At 36.8% G+C, this 13352-nt stretch overlaps 1 protein-coding gene across 2 annotated transcripts in view; it reads left to right on the top strand.

Annotated features, from left to right (window-relative positions):
• Smarca5 (SWI/SNF related, matrix associated, actin dependent regulator of chromatin, subfamily a, member 5) overlaps positions 1-11671 on the top strand; it is a 62207-nt gene extending 50536 nt beyond the window's left edge. Inside the window, exons 14-24 of one of the 2 annotated variants that reach the window (XM_010627984.3) lie at positions 2678-2810; positions 4147-4295; positions 4478-4597; positions 5383-5493; positions 5799-5912; positions 6255-6377; positions 7125-7257; positions 8134-8252; positions 8636-8848; positions 10752-10859; positions 11421-11671. In XM_010627984.3, the coding sequence (XP_010626286.1) occupies positions 2678-2810; positions 4147-4295; positions 4478-4597; positions 5383-5493; positions 5799-5912; positions 6255-6377; positions 7125-7257; positions 8134-8252; positions 8636-8848; positions 10752-10859; positions 11421-11486 (1389 nt within the window). In that variant the 3' untranslated portion in view covers positions 11487-11671. The remainder of the gene's footprint in view (positions 1-2677; positions 2811-4146; positions 4296-4477; positions 4598-5382; positions 5494-5798; positions 5913-6254; positions 6378-7124; positions 7258-8133; positions 8253-8635; positions 8849-10751; positions 10860-11420) is intronic. The other variant, XM_010627985.3, reaches the window with a different exon arrangement.
• Positions 11672-13352: the final 1681 nt, after the last annotated feature.

Below are 13352 nucleotides of genomic sequence, written 5' to 3'. Positions count from 1 at the left end.
ATATACATATACATATATATATTTATATAAAGAGATTAATAATAGTATGTTATGCATTGATAGCAGCAACAGCTTTTCCAGGTTCTGCAGTCATCTGAACATAATTATAGACATTCAACACATTCCATTGAAAACAAAACAAAAGAAAACAAAAAGAAAGAATAATATCCAGAAAACAGCAAAGTTTTGTTGCTGTCGTGGTACCTGGGACTATTTTTTTTTATTAGCATCTTAATCATCATCTGGAAAGAGAAAATTCTAGAGTAATATCCTTAAATGTAGCTCTGATAAAGCATGGTCCCTACTATGTATCATAAAGCAGGTACTAGATATTTTACATTCATAGAGGTATGATACAGTACCGTCCTACATCAATAATACTAGATTCAGTTTTGGTTTGAAATTTACTTTGTGTGCAAATAAGATTGCTACCCCTGTTTTTCTCTGGGTTCCTGTCACATGGAGAATTGTTTTCTATCTTTTCACTTTCAGTCTGTGGGCTTCTTTTTGCACTAGGTGTGTTTCTTATATACAACATATTGTTGGATTTTGCTTCTTATTCCATTTTGCCAGTCTATTTCTCTTGATTGGTGAGTTGAGGCCATTGACATTGCTGGTTATGACTGATATGTACTGACTTATTATTGACATGTTATTGGCCTTTTGTTGACTCTTTTTACTTTTTCACCTTCTCCTTTTAATTTCTTGCCTTGCCTATTTGATTTGCTCTGTTGGGCCTCATGGTGTTGTTGCCTTCATTGTCTTTTTCTAGGATCTTGTTTAGAATTGCTTGTAGTGCTGGTTTGGTATTCATGTAGTTTCTCAGGTGTTCTTTGTCGTGGAAGTGTCTTATTTCCCCATCCATTTTGAAAGAGAGTTTTGCTGGATACATCAGTCTAGGTTGGAGGTTGTTCTCTTTTAGTACTTGAAATATCTCATTCCAGGCTCTCCTTGCCCCAAGGGTTTGTGTTGAAAAGTCTGCTGTGATTCTGATGGGCTTTCCTTTGTATGTGATTTGTTTCTTTTCTCTTACTGCTTGTAGTATTTTGTTCTTCTGTTGGGTTTCTGGGATCTTGATTATTATATGTCTAGGTGTAGATTTTTTTTTATTGTAGCTAGTTGGGGTCCTATATGCCTCAGTTATCTGAATGTCAAATTCTTCCCCTCTGTTTGGGAAGTTTTCTGTCATTAATTCTGCAAACAGCTTTTTTAAGTCATTTGTATTTTCTCCTGCTACTTCATGTATTCCTATCAGTCTTATGTTATTCTTCTTTGCATCATCTAGGAGTTGTTGGATCGATTTCTCATGATCTCTTACTGTTTTTAAGAGACCTCTCTTTTCATGGTCACTGACTGCAATCTTATCTTCTATATCTGAGAGCCTATCTTCGCATTCTTTTATTCTGTTGCGTACACTTTCAATAGAGTGTTTAATCTCCTGGATATCTGTTTGAATCTGTTTTATGGATTCCATTTCTTTCCTATGTTGGGCGTTTATTTTTTCCATTTCTTTCTTATGCTGGGCCTTCATGGCTTCTATCATGGTCCTGAGCTCATCTATTTTTTTGTCAGTTTCTGCTCTAGAGTCTCGAATCACGACTTCCATTTTGCTCACTATCTCTATGGTTATCTGGGAAATTATTTCTGTTTTGAATTTTTCTAGAGCCTGATTGATCTGTTTTGTTACTTCCTGTGCTTTGAGTTCAGGGTGTCCTGGTGGTTCACTATCGGCCTTTTCATCCTCATTTGCCCTACTGTTTGCCATTGGTGAACTGGAAGTCTGTCCTCGTGTCTTTCTTAAGTGTTTTCTCATTTTAATTTTTGTTGTTGGACTGTCCTTGGTTTAATCTCTGGATTATCACCCAAATCTTCCTGATATAGTTGCACCCTAGCTTCTGTGTCTCTAACGACCCACAGACATTCTCATCTTCATAACATCAGAGAAAACAGTTCATCAAATCAACCGCAATGCTTTATTCCAACTGATACAATCAGCAACACATTAAGATCAAGCACAACTTGGACACTGACCACCTGTGGTAGTCACTAGTCTATCACCCTTAAATCATTTGAATTAAATTGAAATCAAGAAGCAGTCCAGAACATGTGTGCAGTGAACAAAATTTCAATATAGTGTATTTACCATTTAATGGCTCAGACAGAGCGAGCATCGAGGATGCAAGACCCCTGATCTCAGTTAGCTGATGGCTGAACCCCATGACGCTGACTGACCTCGGGCTGCAAGGCCCAGATTGAGTTCCCCATCCTTCTGAATGGTTGAACTCCGCAACGTTCTATTACAGGTTTCCCACGCCCTTTCTTTAAAGATGTTCAAAGTTGGGAACTCAGAAAAATACCCTTGATGACCACCTCTGTCTTTGCAGAGTGGGTCCAAAGACTTGCACAGTCAGGAGGTCTGAGAGTGCGGGGGTGGGGGTCATGGGGGTTCAAGGGCGCCCACGCGGCTGCCTTCCCGGTGCTTGAGCGATGGCGGCTGGGTCGGGAGCAGGTGTGGCTCTCCTTCCCGGGGTGGATCGGGGCCCAGCCTACCTCCCGGTGCTTGAGCGATGGTGACTGGGTTGGGAGCAGGCGCAGTCCTCCTTCCCGCGGTGAATCGGGGCCCAGCCTCTATTTGTATGATTTTTAAAGTATGTTCAAAATAACATGATTCCCTTAGGACCGCGCACATAGAATAGGACAGACCAAGACAGTCCGAGTGTTCCGCTTTATAACTGACAACACCGTAGAAGAAAGAATAGTGGAACGTGCCGAGATGAAGCTCAGGCTAGATTCAATTGTCATCCAGCAAGGTGAGCCCAGAACTTCAAAAATTTACTAAGTTTCATTGAAACCACCTTTGTTTTGACCTTGTTGCTTTAAATTTTCTATTGTGTCAAGGTAGCAGCTAACAGATTACCTGTGTTTTGGAAACTAAATGGTAGTTTTATAAGTGAGTTTTGGGCTCTGAAAAGCTGAGGATTGAGGTTAATTCTGACAGCTAGCTGTTGTCTTCCACCACCTGAGCATATTACACCAACTGCCAAGTGCAAGAAAAGTAACCTCTGTTTGGGATTTTTAAAGATTACATGGGATAATATGTATAAAAAGCCTAATGTCCAGCGTGATGCGCATTAAATAGAGCTGTGATGATTAGTCTGGGGGATGTTAAAGAAATACAAATAAAGATCCAGATCTCCTTTTACTTTTTTTTTTCCCAAGTACAACTGTTTATTGTGCAGCTAGCAGATGCCAGCCACTGCTTTTGATCCTTAGAATTACAGTGGTGACTGGAACTGAAAAGTGTTCCTGCTTCAAGGCAGTGTTTATGCTTGTTGGGTGGGGGTGCTCGTGGACTAGAGCATGAGAACAGGAGTTTATTTTTGATTCATTAAAGCAGACATCACATTCTCAGTCCACATCAGCTTTGTAGGAAAGACATAATTTTGACTCCTCTATTTTTGAAAACAAATTATTAGGTTGTCCCCATTATTGCCAATCAAAGATCATCTGTACTTTGTAAATGTGGAGTTTCTAATATGATGAAAGTCTCAAGAGTTTCAATTTTTCAGATCAATACAGTTTCAGAAACTTAGTTTGCAGACAGAGTTTGAGTATATAAAGGTTAGAATATGCTTAGGTGTATTTCACCTGAGAAAAAGCTGCTTTTGGAGGATAAACATCTTTCTGCTTACCATAAACTTCTGTGTTTAGAGTGCTCACATGTTGAAATTTGTGTTTACGCGTGCGCACGCACACACACATATATTTTTTTTTGGTAACAGGGATTGAAATAGGGTCCTTGTGCTTGCAAGGCAGGTGGCGGAACCACTGACCTAAACCCCTGACCCTCCCACCCATAAATTTGATTTTTAAATACCAAGTGTTCCACAAACAAATGCATTTCACTGAGACAATATACAGTTGGTGACATCCCATAAAACAGCCTTAAAAGCATTTCAAAGCTAACTGAACGTTTGGCAATAAATATAATGTAAAAATAAAAAATGACCAGAGGTGATTTTGCTGTACACAGATCATAGAGATGTAAGACAAGGTTACAAAGTACTGCATCTTAACATTTAAGATTGCGTATTTCCATCAAAGTCTGTCTCATTGTGTCTCAAAGAAACACAATTTCTTTTTTAGGGAGGCTTGTAGATCAGAATCTGAACAAAATTGGGAAGGACGAGATGCTTCAAATGATTCGACACGGGGCAACACATGTGTTTGCCTCAAAGGAGAGTGAGATCACTGATGAGGATATTGATGGCATTTTGGAAAGAGGCGCAAAGAAGGTGAGATTAAATGAAAGTGCTTTTAATATGAAATTTTTTAGACCAGAAATCCTTGTTTTATGAATAACACTCCTGTAAACAGCTTTTGTGTGCTATGAATTCTAATTCATTTTCACTGCAGGTCTCCTGCTTTTTGTTATTGTTGTTCTCACTTTAATGATTTCTTTTCTTACACTGTATAGACTGCTGAGATGAATGAAAAGCTCTCCAAAATGGGTGAAAGCTCACTTCGGAATTTTACAATGGATACAGAGTCAAGTGTGTACAACTTTGAAGGAGAAGACTATAGAGAAAAACAAAAGGTATTTTAGAAAGAGGTTTTGATTTTGTGGAAGCTGTGTTTTACTGGAAACTTTTAAACATTCATTGTCACGTCTTACAATTTTATCTCAAATAGCAGTCATTTTTGTTTTTTTGCATCTAAATCTTTTCATTATGTAAAATTAAATGTTGCTTTTTCATTTGGTAAAATCTGAAGTGTTACTACGGTTTATATTATGAAGTTTATTTTTTTTTTTTTTCTTTTTGGTAACGGGGATCGAACTCAGGTCCTTCCGTTTGTGAGCCAGGCGGTGGAACCACTGAACTAAATCCCCGGCACAGAGTGAAGCATTCTTGTATAGGTTGAATATAATAGTTTGGCATATTTGAAAATGAAAATAATTGGCAAAAAAGTTGCCATAAGCTGCTGTATGGTAATAATTAAAAGGAAGATTTCTTAAATTTCATTATACTTAACAATAGAGAGATTGGAACCAGAGTAGTTATGACTTAGACATATGTTTTTTCAGGAGTTTTTCTGGGTTAGGTATATCTGTATTTCCCTCCTTTGGGTGACAACATACGCTGTCTGCAACATTTCAACAGAATTATTCATTTGGACAAGATGGGTTAGAAATGTTATGCTTGTTGGTAGATGCTGTTTTAGGTGTTAATTACATAGTATTGCACAAAATATCAGTCTTACTCTTGTAGAGTGCACAGTCCAGGATTCTGTCAATATATTTCATTTGCTAACATCATTCTTACTTATGATTTGTTACTCTGTGGAATAAAAGTTGGTGATTTTAATTGTTTCCCACGTTAGATTGCATTCACTGAGTGGATTGAGCCACCCAAACGAGAGAGAAAAGCTAACTACGCTGTGGATGCATATTTCAGAGAAGCGCTTCGTGTTAGTGAACCTAAAGCACCCAAAGTGAGTTGAAGTAGTACAGAAATGTCTAAAGCTTCTAAAAATGTAACTGTTAGAAGCGTTTTTATAACAATATAAAATTGTGTTACTGTATTTTGCATGTTGGTACCTATATCTTCAGTTTAAAGATTTACATTTAAAATCTGATTAGACAATTCACTTCTGTTGAAAGATGCATTCAGTTGCTTTGAGAATTGGCTGTTACGGGCTCATCAGATGAGAGCTAGAAAGAGATTTTTATTTTATTTTAATTAAATATTGTTACCATATTTTTAAAAAATAGATGACCTTTTAAAATTTATCTTTAGGCTCCTCGGCCTCCAAAACAACCCAATGTTCAGGATTTTCAGTTTTTCCCCCCGCGCTTATTTGAATTACTGGAAAAGGAAATTCTGTATTACAGAAAAACTATTGGGTACAAGGTAATTGAAATTATCTACTTTCTGTCCTTTTCTAGTCAGAAACTGTAACAGGAAGATGTTATTAATTATTTTATTTCAGTCTAGTAGAAAAGAATACTTACCATACCTAGTGGTGTATTGTTTAGTATATAAACTTTTGACTTCATCTTCAGTACAATGAAAGAAAAAAACTTCATGACTACCTTTTTTAAAATGTACTAAAATGCAGGTGTCAGTATATGTTCTTTCATGGTGGATTGAAACTTGAGCAATATAGTATAGTACCAGTTAGTTGGTTAGGAATGTAACTTATCTCGTGCCGTTTCAATGTACTGATTAATGGCATAGGAAAATATCTCTTAGGTACCTCGAAGTCCTGATCTTCCTAATGCAGCACAGGCACAGAAAGAAGAACAGCTTAAAATTGATGAAGCGGAACCCCTTAATGATGAGGAACTAGAGGAAAAAGAGAAGCTTCTAACACAGGTATAGTCTCAGCACCAAATTCAGTCCGTTCTTTTGTCAGCAGTGTGCTGTGTTGTGCTGGGGTATACAGAATACAGTTTCCCACACGGAGTGACAGACTGGTTGGAGATGGTAGAGCGTGGATAAATCGTACATTTGGGTTATCACCAGTTGAGAAGGTTATAGGTCTACCTTTGCTTGTGTGCACCTTATGTCAGCGTTCCCATCTTTCCTAAGTTACCATTCTCCATTATAAATCTCTGCTTGGTATATTTTGTTTTTTGTCTTTATGAGACAGGGTCTGTGTAGTTCAGGGTGGCCATGAAAGACTCACTGGCACAGACTGGTCTCAGATATGCAGGGGTCCTTCTGCCTCAGCCTCCCAAGTGCTGAGATTATAGATGTGCACCCCCATACCCAGCTCTCTGGGGTACTTTGAAAGCATTCTCTTATATTCATTCAAGGTCTTTAGAATCTGTCCTTTAACCTGCCTTTAGAGCTTTGCCTTTTTATTTTCTCACTTGTTCATCGTTGTTCTCTCTTCACTCTTCATAACTAATTCCTGTTAATCCTTCAAAGATTAGCAAAAGCTTTTCATGCAGCATTCTTCCCCATCAGAGCTGCTTGCTTGGTTGTTGAAGCAGAGTATATTATTTTATTCAGTTTGTACATGGGAGGTAACCACTCTAAAGTGCTGCAGCCAGATACTCAGAAACCTGTGTAAAATGTAATGACAGTTTTTCCCCAAAATTTTCTGTTTCTTCATAGGGATTTACCAATTGGAATAAGAGAGACTTTAACCAGTTTATTAAAGCTAATGAGAAGTGGGGTCGTGATGATATTGAAAATATAGCAAGGGAAGTGGAAGGAAAAACTCCAGAAGAAGTCATTGAATATTCAGGTAATCCTTTTATCATTTAATACGTAAGTTGTCAGGCTTTCACAGAGCTATGGAAGCTTCTTGTTTTCTTAGTCTGTATTTTGGTTAGCTAAATTTTTGCACGACATCGTGTCTTGTTATATGCTTTTAAAAACAGATTAGAAGGTCTGAGGATGTAGCTCAGAGGTGCAAGCACAAGGTTCTGAGTCCGATCCCCAGTACCGAGGGAAGAAAAAAGAAAATTAAAAACAAGTTAGAACACATCCGTAAAATTACATAATTTGAAATATTTTTATTGAGTTTATTGGTACATTTTAGGTATACAGTACAGTTACATTAATTATTGGGATCTTGTACCTTTGAAAAATTTCTTTTCTTTTTTCTTTTTTTTTTTTTGGTGAGGCAATGTCTTGGTTAAGTTTCCCAGGCTGTTTTCAAACTTGATCTTCTTGTCTGTAATTCCAGCAAGACAGGAGGCTGAGACAGGAAGATGCTAAGGCCTGGCTTTCTTTTTTTTTTTTTTAATGCTAGCTATAAGAGGTCCTGGAATAATTGTTTTGATTTTTATTTCATTTCTCTCCATCAGTTCTCAACTGTTGGTGTGTTTGTATTTCCTTTTTAGTTGAATATGTATATTTATTTTGTGGTTGAGTCTGCCTGGAATTTCATAACAAATTTTAAGAGTTGGTAGATAAATTATTCAGTACATCTTAGATTCTTATATTTTAGGCAATTGGAAAATTAAAAGTGACTTATTACTTTCTAGTATTAAATGTAGGTTAAATGGGAATGTTTCTTAATCCTCAGCAAGTAAACTACAGCACACACATTCAGAATTACTTGTATTTACACCCTTCCTCCTCTCATCCCACCTGTCCACCTTTCACTGTTTCCTAGCTGTGTTCTGGGAGAGATGCAATGAGCTCCAGGACATAGAGAAGATAATGGCACAGATTGAAAGGGGAGAGGCCAGAATTCAAAGAAGGATAAGCATCAAAAAAGCACTTGATACGAAGGTACTTTGTGTATTAATAAATGTTAGTTAACATATCTCCTGTCATTAGAGAGTTTTTTTAAAGGAAAGGAAATGGGGTTTAAAATTCAAAGTTTCTTCAAAGAAAAACATTGAAGAGTTGTGAATGTTGTCAGGATGGTTCACTTGTGTCTGGCTTACCACGACCAGGTGCTGGGGTTAGCTTGTGACTGGACCTTTGAGTCTGCTCTTGTGATAATCACGAAGAATGTAAAGATCTCATAGGACAGGGTTATAGAATGCAGTTGAGGTTATCTGGATAAAACATTCTCTCTTACAGTACAACTTTAATACCATAATTACAGTAAAACTGAGTTTGAAGCAGCTTATGTAGAATTTGTATTTCATACAATATCTGACTTACAGATTGGACGGTACAAAGCACCTTTTCATCAACTTCGAATATCATATGGTACTAACAAGGGCAAAAACTACACCGAGGAGGAGGATCGTTTTCTGATTTGCATGCTTCACAAGCTTGGATTTGACAAGGAGAATGTCTACGATGAACTGCGGCAGTGCATCCGCAACTCCCCTCAGTTCAGGTTTGACTGGTTTCTGAAGTCCAGAACTGCAATGGTGAGTGTGCTGGGTCTTCTGCGTGACGTAGCAGAGTTCAGACTGAGACATTTGGGATTTGTTTTGTTTTGAGCGTCGAATTCAGGGCATCATGCTAGACACTCTGATAATAATGTTAATCAGGTTCTGAAAGAAAAGGTCAACATACTTCCGACTTTTGAACATGATGACTCTTGGGTTTGCAAATGAACAAGTAGAGAAAACTACTTTACATTCAGACACATGTACATCAGAATGCTGAATCTGAGTTATGTTTAAATGGCTAAAGGTATGAAAATAATACTTTTTGTACCAATTTAATGTTAGGCCTTGTTTTTGTTCTTCGTATCTGGTTGTTTCAGACCAAAGATCTTCATTTTTGACAACCTAAAATTAGAATTCAGAAAAGCATATAGATTTGCTCCATATTTCCTTACCTTTGAAGTTGTAGTTTCAGCTTATGCTCTGCATGATGATGAGATGTGAAAAACTTCTCTAGTTTGTTCTCTGCTGGGTTAAGCATAGTTTTAATACCTCAGGTTTCAAAGTAAGATCTTGGGTGCACTTGGAGTATAATCTTACAGTGCATAACAGTGGGTAGAGTGTTTCCATAGTTGCTCACTGAGAAAAATTTTTCAGAAGGGAAAACATCATATGAATATATAGGTAGATGAATGATAGATTGAGTTGTTGTGAGTTCTATATCTCTTTAAAAAGAATCAGTTTATTTAGTTCCTAAGGAGTATTAATTTTTTAGAGACTGTATAACAAAGTTATACAGGTGGGCGAGGTGGCATATACCTGTAATCCTAGCACTTGGATGGCTGAGGATCACTGCGAGATTGAGGCCAAGCCTGGGCTACTTAATGAGGGCCTGTCTCAAATCCCACCCCCCCCAAAAAAAAGAGAGAGATGGTGTCACTTACTGTACACAATACAAGTATAAAATTGGGTTACTTCCTAATGTGTTAAGACACACAAAAACATCTTAATACACATGTTGCTGTGGTGATACTGGGGGCATAGTACTCATCCAGGAGCCAGCAGGATTCAAACCTTCTGTTGATGGTATCCACGCCACTGTACAGTTGAGAAGGGAGAGGGAACTTTGATGTTCTTACCTTCTGTCTGTGTGTTGCTATCAATATTTGTGTTGTGTATTCTCTAAAGGATTTTTAAATGACTGTGGGATGTGTGTCTGTAGGGATTTTACTTATTTTAAAGTGAAAGAAACACTTTTGCCTTGTAAGGATCAGAGCTGCCAGCCAAAAGTGCTGAGGGTGGATTTCTGTTTCGTATGGAAGTTCTAGATGATTGTGATCCTCAGATGTACGTCTTACTAATTTAAAAGAATGTTTTGGTTACAAATTGTAGGGAGTTCTCAGGCACAGACAGTGACTGTCATTCCTAAAAGAAGGGTAAGTATTTATGAAGAGTGTGCAACAGTATGGTTTTAATGAATGAAGTCGAAATGTGAAATAACTTTTTAAAAAATCCTAATGCCATGGATTGTATATAAGTAAGTTATTTTGTTTGTCTTAAAGGGGATATATGAGTGATTTTATGTTCTCTCCTGAAACACAGCTTTGTTTAAAAGTTGAACCTGCAGGCTTAAGGTCCTGATTTCGATCCCTGGTACCAAAACAAAAAATCAAACAAACAGCTGGGCGTGGTGGCGCACGCCTGTAATCCCAGCACTTGGGAGGCTGAGGCAGGAGGATCACTGTGAGTTTGAGACCAACCTGGGCTACATAGTGAGTTCCAGGTCAGTCTCAACTATGTAGTGAGACCTTGTCTCAAAAAAACAAAAAATACAAAAAACCAAAAACACAACAAAAAATTAAACAAAAGTTGAAACCATGACAACTTATGGATGGAAAATACAAGTTTATTATGTCCATTTATGTTTACGTTTGTGACTCAGGAGCTCCAGAGGCGATGTAATACCTTAATTACATTGATTGAAAGAGAAAACATGGAACTAGAAGAGAAGGAGAAGGCAGAGAAAAAGAAACGAGGACCAAAGCCTTCAGTACGTATTGTGAACATGCACATGGGCAGATCCTGTCACTTTCACTTTTTTGCTTTAAGGACATGACTTGGCTATTGGTATGCGTGGTGGGTTTGTTTTGTTTTTGTAAATAATATACTTGAGTTGCTGAAAGTCCTCTAAAAATGTAACTTGATTGCATTAGGAAGCCATGTTTTAGTAAGGGTTTCTAAAAATCTGGGGAGGTACGTATCATGAATACCAAGAGTGCACAGTTTTGTGAGTGTAAGTCATTTTAGACTAACTTAAGGAATATTGGAAAAGCAGTGGTGCTACCACCTTAACTATTAGCTTCTAAGCTTTGGTTTATTGTGCTAATGATGTCTTAGCTATGGAAAGGGAAGCATTTAAAGGAGAATAAAGTTAGCTTGTTATTTCGTGGTACACATTATTTGGGTTTGTTTTGAAATAATTATGTATTCTGGGAGAAAAATACTACTGTATTATGAAGCAGTTATTGCTAAAATGCTATGCTGTGTTTGTGAGTTTGTCATGTTTGCATTAGTTTTATCATGAAAAGAAATCTTTCTGCTTGATTTGTAGACACAGAAGCGTAAAATGGATGGAGCACCTGATGGTAGAGGAAGAAAAAAGAAGCTGAAACTATGAATGCGTATTTGTTTCATTATCACTAACTTTAAAGCAGTAGTTCTTTAATTTACGGGTCTTCATAAGATGTACTGTACAATGCTCAATTGTTATGTCATTCAAAGACATCAGGTTCATCTGTTTATTGAGCTAGAAATATAGTATGTACTTTCACTTTTTTAAATGGAACAGCTGTGCTGAAATTTTTTTTATCATTAACACTTGAAGTAATAAAATAGGCTTCATTTATTAATAAATGTTTCATTTGATTTATTTTTCTATTACAGTTCCGTTTGTGAACATTGTGACTTTTTATCAGCCACCATTTTTAACACTCGTAAGGCTTAAAAACAAGTAAATTGCAAATAACAGTTGTCCTTTCAGTCTTCATTAGTTGTGTAATTGTTTCAATCCATTTTGCCTTTGCAGGAATTTGGATATTTTCTTTGTAGTACTGTTGAGTCTCATCTGGAAAGATTATGTAAATTAAATTCTTCTTTACTAATAGAATGGGGAAAAGGCAGACAAATTATCATTAATTTCTATGCACATTTCTGTTTTGCTTTCTATTTCTTTGGTTCTTTTTGAAATGAATATGCCCTATTATGTTGGAAGAATGGCCTTTTAGTTGTGATAGTCAAAGACATGTATTTTCTGGTTCTTTAAGGTGTTAAACCATTTGTAAAAGGAATTTTTAAAAGATGTGGTAAATATTTTGACAGTGACCTTAAGCAGCCACAATTTGGAAGGATGACAGAACTAAAGGGATTTTTTTTTTCCTATAGGAAGACCCAGCCAAAAATAAGGTTTGAATTTGTCATACTATTAAAATTGATAACTTATATCCCTTCCTGGTTTACAGTATTTTTGAGTTAATAGAATAAAGGAAACTTTTATTTTATTATATTTTAAAATAATTTCTAAATATTAGCTAGATGAGTATAATTCCAGTTTTTTATTTTCTATGGAACAGATAAGATAAACTGGAGACCCAGAAGCAGGAATACCCAAATTGTAGTGTCAGGATTTTAGCTGTACCGGAAGCCTTTCATGTGCTACACATAATTTGTATAGAGTTTTATATGTGCAAATTGGGTCCGCAAACAGTTCTCCATTTTTCTAAGGGAATGCGATAAATGTAGCTTCGTGAATGAATATCTTTTATAATGCTTAAAGTGGTCTTTTGCATTTCTCTAATTTTTTTTCTCACTTAGAATTCTTCAGTTTTTCCCTTTGGACATTATCTGTTAGATTTCTTACTCTTCAATTTCTGCTTTAGTCTGCATACATGTAATTGAAAATTCAGACTTGGTAGTATTAACATTGCAATTTTCTGAAGGGTGGGATTGCTGTGGTTAATGTGAAACAAAATGCAGTCTTTATGGTACGCTGTAGACTAGTTTGAATTTTCTCCATACTCCTCTCAAAATCGACTTCTGTGCAATGCTGGGTTCTTTAATACCATTGTGACTTCATTTTAGAAAAAGTAATTGAAAAATAATCAAAACTTCATGGAAGTTGTTTAAAGTGATGTTTTTTCAGAATAGAAATTGGGAGGAGGTACACAGTAGAGATGCGAACTGAATCGAGTACACTGCTAGTTCTTGAGAGTTTGAAGACTTCCATAAATATAAAAGAAATGTACAGAGAGAGAGTGACTTGAGGAAAATGTGAGTAATACCCCGCTAGACTTTGCACGTTAGCTAGTGCTGCACTGTGTTTGTCGGGGTCAGTTTGCACAATGTACTGCATGTTCATCTAGAATGAAGTAAAGCCCCGCTTTTGTTTACTACTAATTAAGGGAAAGAAAAATAGTCAGCTCAAACTGTCAGCTGTCTTCAAAGAGATCGGTGGTAAGGATAGCCACAGAATTGGACCCTGTTCCAA

The sequence above is a fragment of the Fukomys damarensis genome, unplaced genomic scaffold, assembly GCF_012274545.1.
Source record: "Fukomys damarensis isolate Sample0158 unplaced genomic scaffold, DMR_v1.0_HiC HiC_scaffold_38, whole genome shotgun sequence".
Taxonomy (NCBI): domain Eukaryota; kingdom Metazoa; phylum Chordata; class Mammalia; order Rodentia; family Bathyergidae; genus Fukomys; species Fukomys damarensis.
This window is presented reverse-complemented; position numbering and strand designations above follow the sequence as displayed.